At 45.7% G+C, this 17,906-nt stretch overlaps 1 protein-coding gene across 1 annotated transcript; it reads left to right on the forward strand.

Annotated features, from left to right (window-relative positions):
* Nucleotides 1-4,577: 4,577 nt before the first annotated feature.
* On the forward strand, nt 4,578-17,677 carry SFPQ (splicing factor proline and glutamine rich; the record flags this gene model as incomplete). The annotated part of the gene is made up of 10 exons (XM_079546070.1): nt 4,578-5,225; nt 5,430-5,618; nt 5,715-6,016; nt 6,136-6,231; nt 7,405-7,601; nt 7,835-7,919; nt 8,173-8,290; nt 8,506-8,554; nt 8,634-8,755; nt 17,657-17,677. The coding sequence occupies 10 exons, from the start codon at nt 4,578-4,580 to the stop codon at nt 17,675-17,677; spliced, it is 1,827 nt and encodes a 608-aa protein (XP_079402196.1).
* Nucleotides 17,678-17,906: the final 229 nt, after the last annotated feature.

Here is a 17,906-nt window from a genome sequence, read left to right on the forward strand (position 1 = left end):
TTCCTGTAGCACAGCCCTGTGCTGCTTTGATCAGTGGGAGACTTGGTGTCGGCAACTGACCTGTCCTCCCTGAGCATGCAGAGCAATGGAGGGTGAGATTAGAAGGAACTCAGTGTGACGTTGTTTCGGGCTCCGGTGGGCACTGTGGTGTGCTGAGATTGAGAGGGCATTATTTGTCTCAATAAGATGCCAAAGCTAATATTTTTTTTCAGTAGTGAAGTGTTGGGCTTTTGCGAAATCTGGGTGTGCTGAAGGTCAGAAATTTTGCCTGGGATAGGCATCAGGTTGTTGGATAATCAGTTCTCTGTGAAGTCTACTCTGCTGTTCTGGGGTTATAACAGTATGAACTTTATCTCTGTCTACTGAGAGTTCCTGAAAATTGACATGAATAATCTACGGAGTGCCCACTGTCTGTTTGTTTCCAATCTTCCCTCTTTTGGTCTTTATAATTTTCAGGAAGCAATGGCAGTTGGAAGGAATACCATGTGGATTTACCGTTCTTCTGCCTCACTGGTACTGTGGCAAGCATTAAGCACAGCTGCAACTTAGAACTGCTGGAAGTTTAGCAGAGCTATTGCGTGTATTTTTTGTTGAGCCTGTGTCTTTGTCCATGGGAATGAGGAACGGGATTATCTTTAACAGCTACCTTCCATTCAATCACATATTTATTGCCTTCTGTTATCTTAACAGAAGAAGTGAAAGCTGTTAGCTGTATGGCGACAGGATAAATTTTAGTTATGCATATCTTTTGTCTCTCCACAGCTCAAAGAAATGTACGGATTGATTGCTTTGTCATACAGCTCTGCTGATTGCTTCCTGCAAGCCCAGTGTGCATTCTTAACTCCAATTGACTTCATTGGAAATTGAGGGCTCTTGGAGCCTCTTGGAGGACTGACTTGGCACGCTCCTCTGCCTTCAGCAGACACACACAGTATGTACGAGCTTCACTCCATCCACTGGCAGAACACAGCTATTGCTGAGTAAGGAGAAAACAGAGAGCCAAGAGGTGGGAGAGCCTGGTTGTGTGAGTGCTTGAGACATTCTTCCCATCCTGCTGTGAATTTGGGCAAGCCACAGAACTTCCCCCATCTTGGAGTTCTCTGTTCTTAAGTTACTGTATTCAGTTAAAAGTCATGAGGGGATCACAGGCTGTGGCACTGGGAACTGCATGGTATGAATGATAAGTAGGTGTACGCTTCTCCAGTTATAATAGCAGTGTAGAATGTTTCCTTCCTGGCCTTAATGATTCCATGGATTCTTTTTCAGGCCAAGTGCTGCTCTCACCCATCCAGTCTCACCAGGTGAACTCTCCCTCACAAACACTGGAATGCACAGTGGTGTTGAGGAGTGATCTGATGAGCAGTGCGAAGTAATGGTAAACAGACCAGAGATACTCCTATGACCTCCCACAGCAGCTGTGTTGTCCATCATGGGAGGAAAGGTGGAGAGAAGAGTGAAGGGTAAGAGATGAGAAGGAAGGGAAAGGAAGGGAAATTTCCTATTACATTTTCTCATGGTGCTCTGACTGTCTGTTTCACAGGAGACCAAATTTATGTCTCCAATGCTTTGATAGAGGTCTCAGAACTCTTGCTACTCAATGTATTTCAGGAATTTAAATTGATTCAGAAAACGTAAAAGGGAAAATCCTGATCTTTTCAGGTGGAGAGAACAGTCTCCAACACAACTGTGAACTTTTGGTGTTGAGTTTGTTTCAAACAGAAGATTTCCCTACAGATACTATATTACTTTTTGCGTAGACTCTTGAACCCGATTCAGCTTTCATTTATTTGATGATAAGTCAAGTTTATATCCGAAGAAATCACGGTGTTACTGTGCAAAGACAATCAACTCCTCCTTCCCTGCAGTCATTCTCTGCATTTGCTTTACTATCACTGTAATCTCTCCTGTAGACCTACGTTATTTACAGTCATCTGGCTTTAAAAATGGCCTACAGGCATATTTGTCGTAGTGTACAGGAACAACCTCTTGGAAAGGATATATAAAAGGAGATATAATCAGTCAGTACTCAAGCAGGGAAAGGAAACAGTAGAGGAGGGAAGGAGGGGAGAACTCTCATCATCAAGTGCACAGGAAGGCTGCTGAGAGTTCTGCTGTGCTGAGGAGCCGTTGCAGCTATTTGCCACTGCTTTCATCGTTTCTCAGCTTTATGTACCAGATGTTGCTGTAGGCATTTTACTTCCTCTTTTATTCTTTAAAGGTGACGCTGCTGTTCATGAAACTGTTGAATGCTGGAATAATGAAATTCTGCAGAAATCCCTGCTGCTCCAGACAGGTTGATCAGAAAGCACCACAGATTTGACTGGCAGAGCCTGCAGCAGGGTAAGGCCACCAGCCTGCGCTTTTGGAATGCCTCACTGCCACAAGCACTCTGTCTGCTCCTGCCTTTTCCTTCCTGATTATTTTTTTTAATTGCTGGGCATCTTTAGTTCTGTGACACTACTTGAATTTGTGCAGACAGCTTTTCTTAACTGAAGATTATCCTTGTTGGCTACTGAGGCATTAATGACTTCTGACCTCGGTGTCTGCCTGCCTTCTGCAAATGCCTTCCAAAGCCTGCTGCAGGTGTTTTTCTGTCTTCAGCTGCGGACTGCTTTGGTTGTCCCAGGTTTCCAGTCTCAGACACAATGTTTATTTAGGGTGGGAGAGGTAACAAGCTTTCCTCCTCAGTGTTTGTTTTTGTATTAGAACAGCAAGCTTCCCAGAGTGAATACTTGACAAAATCAGGGGATTGCTAGCAGAGGTCATTTTTATTTCAAGTCCTCATAGCTATGTTTGTGTGTCTTTGATTTCAAGCCCAGGATTAATACTCCTATTGCAGTTACAGCGTTACAAAAACATACACTCGTGTCCTGGACCTTACTGGGCACATGGAAGTTGAAAGCTATTTTGTATATTTCAAAGAAGTTGTCCAGATTTGTTTGGGTCTGGGACCACAGTTATACTCTCTTTTCTTTCAAAAGCTGATAGATTAATAGCTCCCTAAAATATAGTTCACTTGTACTTAGGATGCAACAAAGCTGAAAACAACTCTTTTATACCCAATAATTTTTGAAGCCTTCAGAAATAATCAAGTAGTGGCAGGAGGCCACGCCAGTTGTTTGTAAGAGCCAGTCCAAATTGCTTCTTCCAGCGCTTTAACCTCTGAGACACCTCGTGGTGGAAGCGCTCACTGCTCGCTGCAGGGCTGGCATCTCGGGAAGAATCCATTTTAGAACAGAACTCGGGGCCTTCGTTCTGCTGCAGATGGAAGTGGCTGAAGTCGTACAGCCTGGGGAGATGCTAACGTGGGGAAAAGGTGGGTCTCTGGCAAACTTTTTGTTTCAAACTTTTAAAGCCAAAGGGAAATCCATTTTGTTAGGCAGTGAAATCTGCCTTTGTGCGGTACTTCACAAATATTTATGAGATTGATGATATTTTATCACAATTTATGCAATTTAACATTCACCGTTTCTGCCCAAATAAAGAGAACACGTGGCTTTCCCTTGGGCTTCACTTCCAGTTTGTTTCGTTGGACCTGAAACCGAACACGTAATGTCAACGTGAGCCTTGATGGGTTAAAGCCCTCATTAAAAATATCACTTTGTTCTAACGTTCGTGTGCTAAATGCAAAGCCAGTGCACCACCACTGAAACCAGCCCCACTGAATGGATGGGAGCCACTTTGGGCTGTTTTCTGTCTGAGAACATGGGATATTCCAGCCGTAACACCGGGTTCTGCAGCTTCTTTGTTTATCTACCTGAAGGTATGCTTTGGAGAACTGACATCTGCTTTCTTACCAGCAGAGGGGACAGCAGAGAGCTGTGCCCCTCGTTTACAAGGGGGGCTTGTAAACCCCTCTGCAGATGATTCTTCTCAGTTGGAAGGAAATCTTTACACCCCTCCCCTGCCAGGCTCCTCACAGCAGCTCGGGTCAAAGCGCTGCTGGCCCAGACCTCCCACGTTGGCGTTGTGTTGCGCTGCCGTGCTTGAACGAACACATGGGAAACTTTACATCAAACCCGCTCTCAGAGCACAAGTGACACCGCGCCGGGGAGGCCCAACGGAGCCGCCCCGTCGGTGGGGCCGAACCCAACCGAACGGAACCGAATCGCCGGGGTACCGGGCTTGCGGAGCGCCAGCAGCCGCTCGGCGGGGCGGGCGGGTTCGCGCCCGACTGACTTCCCCGGCAGCCAATCGAAAGCTGAACTTCCGTCGTAACTGACCTCCCGCCGGTCAAACTGCCCAATCAGCACGCAGGAGGTTAACGGATCATCCTGTCCCGATGTCGGCGGTCAAATGAGCCAATCGGCGGAGGGTAGGCTCGTTACCAATAGGATCAAAGAGTTTACGGAACACGGGCGCGCCATTTGTCGCCCTACCTATCGGTCTTCGCCGCTGCGGCAGAGGATTGGTTAGTGGGGAGGAGGGGGCGGTTTCCGGGGGCGGGGAAGGTATATTACGGACGGACAAAGGCGGCGGCGAGGCCCTTTAGCTCGCCGCCATTTTGAGCAGCGGGCTCTGAGGAGCAGCAGCGGCAGCCGGCGCGCCTCTCTTTCTCCGCCTTCCCCACCACCATCATGTCGCGGGATCGGTTCCGTAGCCGTGGAGGCGGCGGAGGGGGCTTCCATCGGCGCGGCGGCGGCGGTGGCCGCGGCGGCCCCAACCACGATTTCCGCTCTCCGCCGCCCGGCATGGGCATGGGCCAGAACCGCGGGCCTATGGGGGGCGGCCCGCAGGGCCCCGGCGGCCCGCCGGGCGGAGGCCCGAAGTCTGAACCGCCCAAGCCTCCGGCGTCGACCTCCGCTCCGCCGTCCTCGTCCTCTTCGTCCTCCGCCACCACGGCGGGCCCCGCCGGCAGCCAGTCCGGCCCCGGGGCGCCTCCTCCGTCCGCCCTGCCCGCGGGGCAGCCGCCGCAGCAGCAGGCCCAGGGCTCCGCGCCCTCCTCCGCGCCCTCCGGCCCCGGGGGGCAGCAGCAGCCGCAGCCCAAGCCGAGCCCCAGCCCCACCCCGGCCGGCGGCCCTAAGAAAGGACAAGGACAGTCGCCCGGCGGCGGGCCCAAGGGGCCAGGCGGGCCGCAGCAGGGGCCGGGCGGGCCTCACAAGGGCGGGCCGGGCCACCGCGGCGGGCCGGGCGGGGAGCCGAGGGGCCGCGGGCAGCAGCACCAGGGACAGCAGAGTCTCTCCTCGCAGCAGGGCCCGGCCGGCGGCGACAAGCTTTCGGACGAGGTGAGTCACGGCCCCCTCCCCCTTTCCCAGCCACAAGATGGCGGCGGCTGCGGCCGGGTACGGAGATCCGCGCGCTCCCGCCGCCATCTTGAGGGGAGGAGCGCGGGGCGGGGGTCCGGGCTGCGCGGGGGGGGGGGCGGCGGCGGCGCTCGGATCCGACCGCGGCTTTGCGGCGGCGGCTCCATGTGCTCTGCTTCTTCGTAGGGCTTTAAGGCAAACCTCTCACTGCTAAGGAGGCCCGGGGAGAAGACTTACACTCAGAGGTGCCGTTTGTTTGTTGGGAATTTGCCCGCCGATATAACGGATGAAGACTTTAAAAGGTTGTTTGCCAAATACGGGGAGCCGGGAGAGGTTTTTATCAACAAAGGAAAAGGCTTTGGCTTCATTAAGTTGGTAGGCATTCGTACCGTCTGCTCGTCTCCTTAAAAAATCTCGCAGGTAGCGGCTTGTAACCCGATTTCCTAAAACTGGGTTTTAAACTTCCCCCAGGAATCTAGAGCTCTGGCAGAAATCGCTAAGGCAGAACTGGACGACACCCCCATGCGGGGCCGGCAGCTCCGCGTTCGCTTTGCCACGCACGCCGCCGCGCTGTCAGTGCGTAACCTTTCTCCTTACGTGTCCAACGAGTTACTGGAGGAAGCTTTCTCCCAGTTCGGTCCGGTGGAGAGAGCTGTTGTGATTGTAGATGATCGAGGTAGATCAACGGGAAAAGGCATTGTTGAATTTGCGTCAAAGCCAGCTGCCAGAAAAGCGTTTGAACGGTGTACTGAGGGAGTGTTCTTGTTGACGACGTAAGTATTTTTGCTTCTCAGGGTTTTTAGTTCTAAGCGGAGTAAAACTGTCAGTTCCTTCTGTTATATGAGAACAAGGATCGATATAGAAATGTAAAGCGTGTGTATTTTGTATTTAGCACCCCTAGGCCAGTTATTGTGGAACCGTTGGAGCAACTGGATGATGAAGATGGTCTTCCAGAAAAGCTTGCTCAGAAGAACCCGATGTACCAAAAGTAGGCACGCTCTTTTTGCTATAATGAGTCTGCAGATAACGTAGTATGGTCACTGACTCTGTAAGAGTTAGGGTGGTTTTCAGAACCTGACTCTGAATATCACAAATGGTGCATAAATATCAGCCTGATAACAGATTTTGGGGCTAAATGTAGGAGTGTAATTGCGCAGCTCAGAAATCGGGTGTCAGCTGTTACAGCTCGTTCTGTTGTTGATAATTGTAGTGGTGAGACTTATGTTGGTGTTCCATTGGGAAATAAATGTGTTGGAATTATTACTTTGAGAAACAAAGTAAAAATCTCAGGTTGCTACATGGTTACCAAATGTATGGACTTGCCTTACCAGGAGACCACTGTGCATGAGAGTTGGTAGATGAGTTTTAGGTTAGGACCTGTGCATGTAAGCCTGTTTGTTGTAGAACTGTGCTTTTCAGGCTGCAAAAGGGAGTGGATGGAGAAGGCCTTATGGGTGTTATGTGAGAAAGTGTTTGAAATCACTTGTTTTGGTCAAAGACTTCAAGCACCTTAGTAACCATGTTCCTGTAAAGAGTGCAGACCAGTGTAGTGTTTTTCCTGAGACCTTAAAAGTACTTAGAATTGGTAATATGTGAAAAGTTCTTCAACTTTTCTATTTTTACCATTAACTACTGCATCTCTTAACTTCAGCTGCTTTGTCAGCATAAGCTGTCAGCTCTCAGATGTTTTGAAGACTAGCTTAAAGTAAATATTACTCTGCTTTAGCACAGTACTCTGGTAAGTCAGCTCTGGAAACTCTGTGCTCAGGGGCTTTTTCAGCAGCTGTCTGCATATGGGCAAAGGGCTCGTCTTAGTTTTGGATTTTGCATCTGGCATTTGCCTGCAGAGAGGGGTTCTGATGAGGAAGCTGCAGGGTAAACATGCAGTAGAACAGGAAGCAGAACAATTTGCTTGGATGTGATGGTGCAGGAGACACTGTGTTTGCCTTTGGTGTAGTTGTTGAGTTAACTTAAATGCTGCTGTTTAAATCCATAAAATGCTGTATGGTTTTCATTCTGTCCAAGCAATCTTTAATCACGTTGTTGAGGTGATTCCCGGTTTCCTTTGTTTCCTTGTGCTTGGCTGTGGTGCCACTGATTTTTTTGTTGACCTTCATTTTTGAGGCTTGTGCAGCCTGGCTGAGCATCTTCCTTTCTGCAGGGAAAGAGAAACTCCTCCCCGTTTTGCTCAGCCTGGCAGTTTTGAGTTTGAGTATTCCCAGAGATGGAAATCTTTAGATGAAATGGAAAAACAGCAGAGAGAACAAGTGGCAAAAAACATGAAAGATGCCAAGGACAAACTCGAGAGTGAGATGGAAGATGCTTATCACGAGCATCAGGCAAACCTCTTGCGTCAAGGTAATGGGCTCCGAATTCTTTGTCTCCTCATGCTTGTTTTTGCTCTGAATGCTGCCTTCAGTGCCTAACTTGCTAACGGCTCGAATAAGCGCGCTTCCTCAGTCTGACCTAAAAGTATGGTTAAGACCAGTGCTGTGTGGTGTCTGCAGTAGTAGAATTGATGTTACTCTAATTCAAATCTGAATTTAAATCTGAGTGTGTGGAGCTCCTGCTGACAGACTTGGTTTCTGCAGACCTTATGAGGCGTCAGGAGGAACTGAGACGTATGGAAGAACTCCATAATCAGGAAATGCAGAAACGCAAGGAAATTCAGCTCAGGTTGGTCTGGCTTTTACAGGATTTTTCAGTTGTACGTTTTTTAATGGTTGATTTGCGAAAACTTTCTTCGAGAAATTATTGCTGCCTCAGTTTGTAGATGAGAAGTTGAACAGCAGTTCATGGTTTGTTTTTTTTTTTTCCTTGATTGTGTTTTTTTCTGAAGCGTAATCATTAACTGAAATTGCTCGTGCGTGGGGCTGATGTCTGGTGTGTGTGACTGCTGTGGTTTAATAATCTGCTCTGGGTTGATCAGGCAGGAGGAGGAGCGTCGCAGACGGGAGGAGGAGATGATGATCCGTCAGCGAGAGATGGAAGAACAGATGAGAAGGCAGAGGGAAGAGAATTACAGTAGAATGGGTTATATGGATCCCGTAAGTGAAACCGCTCTGTTTCCTGGATTGATGACCGTGCTCAGAGATTTCCAGAGTTCTTGCATGTTGTTGAGGTCGTGTTCTGCTTCCTTTAGGTTAGAGGTGGTGTCTCTGTGTAATTGAGGTGGTAGTAGTTGGCTGTGCGCACGCTTTGTCTCCTGAGAGGCTGGGTCTCAGTCGTAGCTTCTGTGCTAAAAGTTGTTTCTTCTATGCAGAGGGAGAGAGACATGAGAATGGGTGGTGCCACCACAATGAACATGGGAGGTAAAGAATTTTTAAATGATTACTTAATGTGGCTACCTCAGAAATTGTCAGAATATGATTATATATTTCTCTTTCTTAGATCCTTATGCTTCTGCAGCCCAGAAATTTCCACCTCTTGGAGGTGGAGGCGGCATAGGTTATGAAGCTAATCCAGGAGTTGGCCAAGCAGCCATGAGTGGTTCTATGATGGGAAGTGACATGGTAACGTATCCTGTGATGGCTTTAGTTTAGCACAAGAGAAAAGTTGCAGTTGGAAATGAAGTTCTGTGTTCGGTTGTGTAAATTTCACTGTTAACTGCTGACTTTCTCGTCAGGTGTTTAACATGGAGGAGTAGTTTGGCATTATGTAGTACTAGTTTAGTTAACCATTACGGTAGTTTACGCAGTTGGAAGTTGTTTGTAACTGAATTCAAATGTGCTGTTAAGCATATTTGCAATTAACTCTGACCTTATTGGACTTGAGAAATTCTGCATCACAGTTAGGCTTGGAAGGATTTTTATAAATTCTAGAGAATACGAAAATTTTCAGAATTAAAATAACAGTAGCAGCTGTTGAGTAATGTGACCTTCTGTATGGGCAAGTGAGATGATTGTTCTCCTTTCCACAGCTGAACATTGCATTTATTTTGGCCCTTCCAAGCCTTGGTAGAATTGATGCATGCTGTTAGAGATATGCTGTTAATTCAGAAATCTGCCAACGTCTCTTAAGTAGCAGATTAACTTAAATAATGGGAGCAGCATATCACTTACTCTACATGCTGATGTTTGCTATAGAAAAGCAGGATTGCTGTCTTTTTTTTTCCAAGACTTAGGCACGTTCCAGTGGTCTGACTGTAGCCATTTTGTGGTTCCTGATCCACAAGGGAATGAAATGATAGCCTGTTCTTGTTGCTTTCTCTTTGTTGGGGATGACTGTAGGTAGAGTTTGTTAAGGCTGCTGCATATCTCGTGCTCCGAGGTATGGTTCCAAGCTGCACTATTTTTGGCACACTATATGTGTGGATGGGCTTTGAGCCTGCTTGGTGTTATCACACTGAAGCAATGCTGATCCAGGTTAAAGAAATGCTTACTGGGTATAATGGAAAGCTGTTGGTTGAGGTGGTGATACTAGCGTGCTTTCACCCTCCTCTTACAGGGTGTACTGTGTTGCACAAGCTGAACGAAATGATTTTTGGGTGGGTTTAGGCCTCTGGCTTAACTTTGTGAGCTACCATAACAGCTTATCAAATATCTTCTGTTTTGATGGGAACTGTGTCTTAGAAACCATAACTCTGCAGAGCCGCAACGATTCAGCAGACAGTGCTGGTGGCCTTAATGTACCTGTAGTCTACTGATACCTTTAGGCAGCTCTTAAGCTTCCAGCCAATAGTTAGGCAGTCTGTGGTAAATGCTGTGAGTATTTTTCTCCTCTTGAAATTCCCGGTACAGGTGCATGCTGAACGAGTGTAATACCTGAAAACGTGTGACAGGGAGATGGCCTTGAGTTTCTTAGGATGGGGGATCTCTGCCACACAGTGCTGTCACAGTTACTGGGCTGACATCTTCGTGAGGGAGAGGAGGTAGACTTCAGCTGCCACGAAGTAGGCAGGAAGAAGATTTGTTAGCATTTGACATAACTTTCCTTGGGAGGAGTGAAACTGACTTTCAGAAGCGGGGTCTGAGTTTTCAGTTGCAGGTACCTTTTGTAACAAACAGCCCAGCATTGTTCTGTTACTTGGTAGCAGAAAACTGTGCTTGAGACCAAGGTCGAGAGCTTTTTGTTAAAATTTGGCAGTTCTGTACATTGAATGCTGATCACAACTACTGTTACAGTACCTGAATGAAGTACGTGCAATGGGAGGTGCTAGCAAGAATATCTGAAGTCTCTGCTTTATTGCAGGGTAATTTAGCTTTTACATCTTGGTGTGAAGCCTTTCAACACTGAAGCTGTGAATTTTTCCAGGAGCTTGTGATGAAGGTGGGGTGGGAAGGGATCTATTGACTGGATGCACACAACCCTTTGTGCATAGTTCTAACCTGAAACGGAGTCAGTTGTGGTTCTCTGAACACACACTGCACATACAGCAGCAGTTTCGGAGTGTGTGGGATGGAACAGAAGCAAGTCTTTTGATGGAGCAGTTGCGTTGGTTAGGTAAATCACTGGTCATGAGCTTTTTCACATTTTTTTTTTCTCCTTGTAATCCAGTAGCGCTCACTGTCAGTTTTGATTACTGCCTAAGGCCTCTACAGTTTAGTCAGCAGACCGTAGTCTTAACCCCATCTTGAAAAGCACATGGGCTCTATTGCAGCACATGCCATTAACTGGTGAGTAGGCATTCTGTTTACAGTGACATTTCATGAATGTCAGCTCGTACTTCAGTGAACTGAAGAAGCTCTCTCTGGCTAGGCTTGTTTGGAAATGACAGTGATGTAATCTAAGCTTTTATCGCACTAAAGGTGAGAAGTTTGCAAGCTGTTTGCATTAACTTGGTTGAAAATTGCTAGAGCTCATTGTGAAAAGTTGTTAATTCACATCTGCACTAATGCTTACATTTCTAGCACTGCAGGGAGGATCTGTTCTTTGTAACAGATGTATGAGAATGCATCAAGTGGGAACATACCTCAAGGCATGTATTACAATAAACTAATTTTTAAATTACCCTTTTTTCCTTTCTATGTTCCCGGTACCTGTGGATCGGCTCAATGGTGATTGTATCGACGAACCTTGACTGCGGAACCTTCTAAAAATATATACTTAACACACATGGACATCAACTACATATAATGAACTGTTAATTCTGTTCCAATAGCGTCCTGAACGCTTTGGGCAGGGAGGTGCGGGGCCTGTGGGTGGCCAGGGTCCTAGAGGAATGGGGCCTGGAACACCAACAGGATATGGTAGAGGGAGAGAAGAATACGAAGGCCCAAACAAAAAGCCCCGATTTTAGATGTGACCTGTAGTTTCATTCCAGTTTGTTTTGTCTGTCTTGTTTAGACACCAACTTTTTAATTCTTGCATTTTAGTAAGAAAGCTACGTTTTTATGGATGTTAGAAACTTACTGACCTAATATTTGTAAGTGGTCTGTTTGGGCAAGTACAACTTAATTATGTAATGCAGTGTTTCAAAACAAGTTTAGCTGTTTTTTTGATGTATAACGTCCCTAACTTGATGGCAGTGTACGTTGTGCCACTGAATTCCCAAAGTGTACCAACTTTTTTTTACTGTGCTTCAAATAAATAGAAAACTAAATGTAGTAACTTTTCTTGCCATTCATGGTTAAATTAAGAGGCTAAATATAATATAACCACACCTTCAGCAGTAAACTGAGAGTCTTGCCATAGAGATCCAACTAGGCCCAGGGTGTGGAACTGTAGTGAAGAGCTGAGATCTCTTCCCATGAAGCCTCTAGCCTAAGACTGGGACAGATAGCTTTAACTGCCCAGTAGGTGCAGATTTTTGAACGTTGGGCTGCAATAAGAAAGCAACTCAAAATCTTGCAGATGCTGTCAGATAACGGTAACGAAAGCTACGCTGCAAGTAATGCAGCCTGTAAAGCATTTCTTACCTTAGCTCTGGATGACGGGTGGTGGGATGGTTGCACTTACCACCTTGGCAGTTACTGCTTGATACTTTCTAAAGACTTTAAGCAGAAGACTAGCAATGGTTGTTTTAAAATAAATCCATAGAAAGACTTGTATTGACTGACTCCCTAACTTACGGGTTATTAATGAGATATTTATGTGCTCTTAAGCTGTTTGAGATTGCAGGATCTGGCCTTGCTCCGTATTGTGTACCTGCCTGAAACTGCTTGGCAAAAAAAAAAACCCCAGAAGTGCTGCTCAAGTGATTAGGGGAGAACCTGCTAATTCATACTTGTAACTTGCTTATGTCCTCGTGCTAATTGAGTGGACTAATTTGCATAGCTCAGAATTCAATTGTATTATGGGGGCTGCAGGAACTAGTCCTGAATCTTGTAGCTGCTGGATAAATCATAAAAGCCTGTATGTAAAATACAGAGAAATGAGCATTCTTGCACGATGGCTATTGTTATTATTGATGTGTAGAGGTAATGCATCAAAAGCAGTATCTAAATCTGGAGTTAATGCTGCACCGTACAAATAAATTCCCTTCAAGGCTGTTTTGTAGATCTGATGAATTCGTTAGCTTGCTGTTAATTTCATTAACTCCCCTCAGGAGAATTTCAAAGCATTCTGGACTCAAGGTAGTTGCTTTGCTTATTATTACATTGTACCAGATAAGCTGGGAACACGACTTCCCAGCATAAAATGCCTTGGTGTTAATGCAGGATACATGAACCTGCTTAGCACACAGTAGGTAGACGTAGCTGGCTGTACCTTCATGCAATTCCCCAACTACTGAGCGTTCTGTAAGTAGTTTCAATCTTAACAGTGATCTTTCCACTCCTCGTGCTGAGCATTGGCTAACTCTAAATTCTGTGCTAAATTCTCTGTGGTTAAAAGTTCAGTGTCAGATGTGCAGTGTCTTAGAGTGCAGATGATCGCTCGTGAAGTGCTCCCTGTAAGTGCTGATACCCCTTAAATGACCAAAGTGGCATGTTGTGAAATACTGGTCCCAGGTAACACTGACTGGAACATTCAGTGCACGAAATAGTGACTCAGCTGGTTTGGTGAATGCTTTTTATCTTCCCAGAAAAGTTTGGAGATTGATAACGTGCTAAGACAATGAATTGTTACTCAGGAAGCTCTGAACTGGCAGTTCCTGCACTGCAGACCAGGTATCTGGGAGTACTTGTGTTGGATATTGAGCTTAAAACCAGCAGTCCCACTGCAATTTGCTTCAAGGAGAACTAAATAATGCCTGTGTTTTCTGCAGGGTGTTCGTGGGACACCCACAAAAACGGAAGGTGTCTGAGCTGGGGAATTCTGAACGCAAACATGAAATTAATGTTTTCAGTTTATTTTTCAGATGACATGTCATTCTTTATTAAAGAGATGCTGGTGCATATCCTAAAGTACGTTCTTTTGTAGCTCTGTAACTGAAGAGTGAAGGATGCTGATGTCCTTGTACCTTACAGAGGCGGTCTTTTGGTACCCTGTTTTGTACATAAGCTACTGCTGGTAGCATAGATGAGTTGCAAAAACAATGACTATAGTAAATATATGGAGAGGATTTGGCAGTTTTCAAAATATCTGAAAGCTCGGCTAAATCTGGCTTGGTTGTAGCTGCATAAGCAGAATCTCTAAAATGAGCTCTGCTTTGAGTTGCACGTATTCAACAGGCATGACAATTAAATAGCCAACTTCACTTCAAGACCTTTTAAAGGTAGTGTCTTAAAAGCTGGCAAACATGTCAATGTTAAAACGTGATCAAGTTATGAAACGTGGGAGGTGAGAAGCTCATGTTCCTTTGATCTGTTTGATGAGGTTTTGGACTTTTTTCAGCAAATCAGATCGATGTAACTGAATCATCAAAACAACTAAGAAAAGTGCTTGGTTGGTCAGACCTGTTCCTGGCTGGGTCTGCCTTGCATAACCTATTTTTGTACTGGACTTGGAGGACATTGGCTGTTGCAATTTAGCTTTGTTTTAACAAAATTTGAGCCCTTTTTGACACTTGATATCTAAAAACTGCAGCATGTAGAAACTGGTATCTTCATATCTTCACACTTTCTCAAATGAATAGAGAATGATCCCATCTTCTGGTGTAGACACGTTACACTAATCATGTATACAGCTGATGAGAACCTGAAACTGCTTTTGAGATTTTGTGGTATTTTTGTGGTAGAAAAATTCTTGGCTTCTCCTTGGCAACCATTTATTGTGGCAGCAAGCTTTTGCTGGAGTTTCTGAGACTGCAATTTACACTTAAAACTAGTGGCCTGCTACATAACTGCACTTAGCCAGCATTTCTGCAGTTCATAACTGTGAGGAACGTAGTACCACAAATGGCAATGGACATTAGGACCCGGATGTAGTATTCCTGCTTGCTCCAAGATTCTCATTGCCGACTGCATACAGGTAGGTAACAAGCAATATAATATAACTTGGTGACTTTCTATGTAATCTTATACTGTGGGTATTCTGACATCACACTTCTGACTGTGGAATTACAGTGCAGCACTCTTCATACCTGTATGTTAAACTTGCATCAAAGCTGCGTGGTTTTCGGTTTTAAGCTTCTGCCTTGTTCAAAGCCAGTAGGCAACGACTTACTGTGGTTCTTAGCAAAGTGCTTTCAGACCCGATTCCTTTGTACGTGTGGCTCGGCCTGTGTGCATTTCTCTCAGTTACGGTGTGACGAAGATGTTCTTGGAGGAGCTCTGTGGGGAAGAGGGAGCGTGGTCTTGCACTCAGTGAACAAGTCAACCCAGTGCTCTCAGTGCATAGAACAGGGCCGTTCAAACTTTCCGCAGTGACAGTGGCCCATTTGCAATGCATCCCTTGATGTAGAGTCTTGGCTCGGTAGGAAATGTGTCAGTAATCGCTGCTGTAGCCCTGTGTGAACTGGTAGCCAAAGCTCAGTAACGTGGTCAGCTTCAGGATGGATTGGGAATGCTGCTCAGGACATACATATGACTGCTTGAGTGAATAGCCCTGTAAAATTTCAGTAGAGCTTATTGGACATCTCAGTTGTCTTTAATTAATCCTCGATTGGCAAACAAAGTACCTTTCTCTGCCTTGGACAGCGGTGAGATTCTATACTTCTGCCTCTCAGTCATCTTGGTAGCGTGATGCTCATCTTCATTTCTCATCTGTCTCGAGGATGTGATTCTAAACTCTTCATTAATAGAAATGCTGAATGTAGCTTTTCAGGATTAACATGTTTACGTTTCCAGACATCCAGACATGCTGATCTCCAGCTCTTTTGCATGAGTTCTTGAACCTGAATTTCAAGGTCCCTTGTTTCAGCACACGACCTGGCTCGTCTGATCAGCTTTTTCAGAGGTGCTGTGATGTGTTTTCCTGCTTGATCTGCAAAGTTCTGCTTTGCATACTCGTTTCTGGTATTTTGCACCAATCTGTGTTATGTTCAAGAAAATACTCTTGCTGTCCAACACGCGATCTGCTGGTCAGCCTTGCCCTGCTGTAGTTAGCTTACAGTGTTCCTCTGAAAGCAGCCAGCTGCACCTTACATCTCAAGACTGCAATGCTAGGCCTTTGCTTAGAGCACAGTGAGTGTAGCTCAAATCTGACCAAGCAGGGACACAGTTTGTCACAAAGTCAGTTTGATTTTTATTTTTTTTTTTGGTGATGGCTTACTCTAAACCTGGGACTGGAATTCAGCAGCAAAACTGCTGACAGTGTGCATGCTGTCATGTAGTAAACCAGAACTGTTAATCTTTAAACCGATGCTCAGATGGAAGTAGTATTTCCAGTGTGCTCTGGACACTTGACTTTACCTGCAGAAATGTCGTGGAGGGGTTTTGGGCACATCTGCTCTATTCTACATACTTAAACTTGGTAGGGTTTTGACACTCTTGGAGCAAGCAACCTGTGACTGAACCATAGGTCTCATACCAGCTCTGACTGCCTGCAGTAATGAAACTCGGTGTGGTAGATAACTGAAAAGCCAGTCTGTAACAAGCGCGTACCAACCAATGGCATTGAAGTGCTTGCATTGTGTTTCATCTTGGTTTTCTATCTTGGTGTGAAACACACTTTTTCTCAAAAAGATCATCTGAAGCTCAGAAGTGTGGTGTCAGAATACATATGCGTACCTGTTAGGCCCTCAGGCCAGATTCTGGTGCTGTCAGGAGAGCACAGCATAGCGTGTATGGGGGCTTTACTGTAACATTAAGCATCCAAAGTGTTGATTTGCTTGCAGTTTTCCCCATAGCTAAACACTGAGGCCTGTGAGTAGTTTTAGGACTTCAGCAGTAATGGGGTTGCATGTCTCTGTTAATCATTGCCAGCTGCAGTGACATGATCAGGAAGGCCAGTGTTCTGTTCCATCACGTTAAATAAGGCTAAGCTCGTTAGAAAGGATGCATAAAAAGTATTGCTGCTCTGACTAATTACTTGGCTTCTTCCACTACTAGGAAGTTTGGAATCGGCTAATTAGCTTCAGATTTCTCTCTCCATACCAGCTAGTGGGGCTCTTAAATAGCTACTTACTGGAAAAGGAAAAAAGGGAGGATTGGCCTTCTCCCACTTCTGTCATTGCTGCTAGGTAATGATTGACATGTTAGGACTTGGCTGTGCAATCCCGCAGTGGTCTGTGAAACCCCATCTCTATAAATGTTGCTTCTGAGCACCAGTACTGAAGAGCTAACTGGGAGGGCTGGGAGGAGTGTGGCTATAGAAGTGAATCTGGAGTGTTAAAAGGATGCACAAAGATATAGTATCCCTTATGCATGGTGTTTGTTGCTATGGCATAGAAAACAAAACGTGCATACTCTCTTTCTGCTCCCGAGGGCCATGATAAAACCCAGGTGGTGGGTTGGAGACTAAACTTGAACTTTTCCCTACCTGGTCAAATCCCACTGTGAGCATTGCGATTTGCCTCCCAGCTTGAGGTGTGCACAGAACCTTGTACTGCTACATCCCTAGTTGCTAACCATTGAAGTTTGCCCTCAATTAAGCTGTAAGTAAAAGGGGGGGTGAGGTCAGAAGGGAAGAAGCTGTCGCTTAGAATAAAAGCAGTAGACTTCCAGTGCTAATCTCTAGTGTCTTCCTTTGGCTTTTGAAGCACTTCTAGGACTATTGAACTGGGGGCTGCTAGGAGTAAGGGGCACTGCACTCCTTCACGAAGCAGAAGGAAGAGGGCATTGTACAGGAGACAAACTAGGCTCAAATAGAAGAAGTAGCTTGATTGGAATCCTTAATGCCTTCACATAAGGGATAGTATACCTCTGGCTGCAATCAAACCACATTGTACTCAGACTGGTGATTTACGGTTTGTGCTCTGACAAGGTGCAGTTCTTCAGTCAACTACATGCATTTTCCTTCACTTCTTTACAAGTGCTTAGGCTAGCCTATTTCTGCCCCTTATTCTTCCATTTAATATTTTGGAATAGTTTGTAAATTCCCCTTCATAACTAATCAGTCCACGTATCTGAAATCTTTGCTTTTTAAGTTAGCTTTGAAATGGTTAGAAGTTTCTGTATGTTATTGTAATAACTTCACTTGTTATCCTTTAGGTGAAGATGCGAGCTGAGTGAAACTGGGGTGCTCATCCATGAGAGGTAAGCACAGCCCTGTCCTGTTCTGAATGGGAGGAATAACAAAATGGGCAGCTGGTGTGCAGTCAGTGGGAAACAAGCAGCGAGTGTGTGAGATGTGGGACTTGGTGTGCTGCTGTGGGGCTGTGACCTGGGTTTGGCACTTGGGAGCAGTGGTCAGAAACACCTTTCTGTTTGTACGACAGGTTGCAGACCTGCTGTTGATAAA

This window comes from Tetrao urogallus (genome assembly GCF_951394365.1).
Source record: "Tetrao urogallus genome assembly, chromosome: 23".
In the NCBI taxonomy this organism is placed as follows: domain Eukaryota; kingdom Metazoa; phylum Chordata; class Aves; order Galliformes; family Phasianidae; genus Tetrao; species Tetrao urogallus.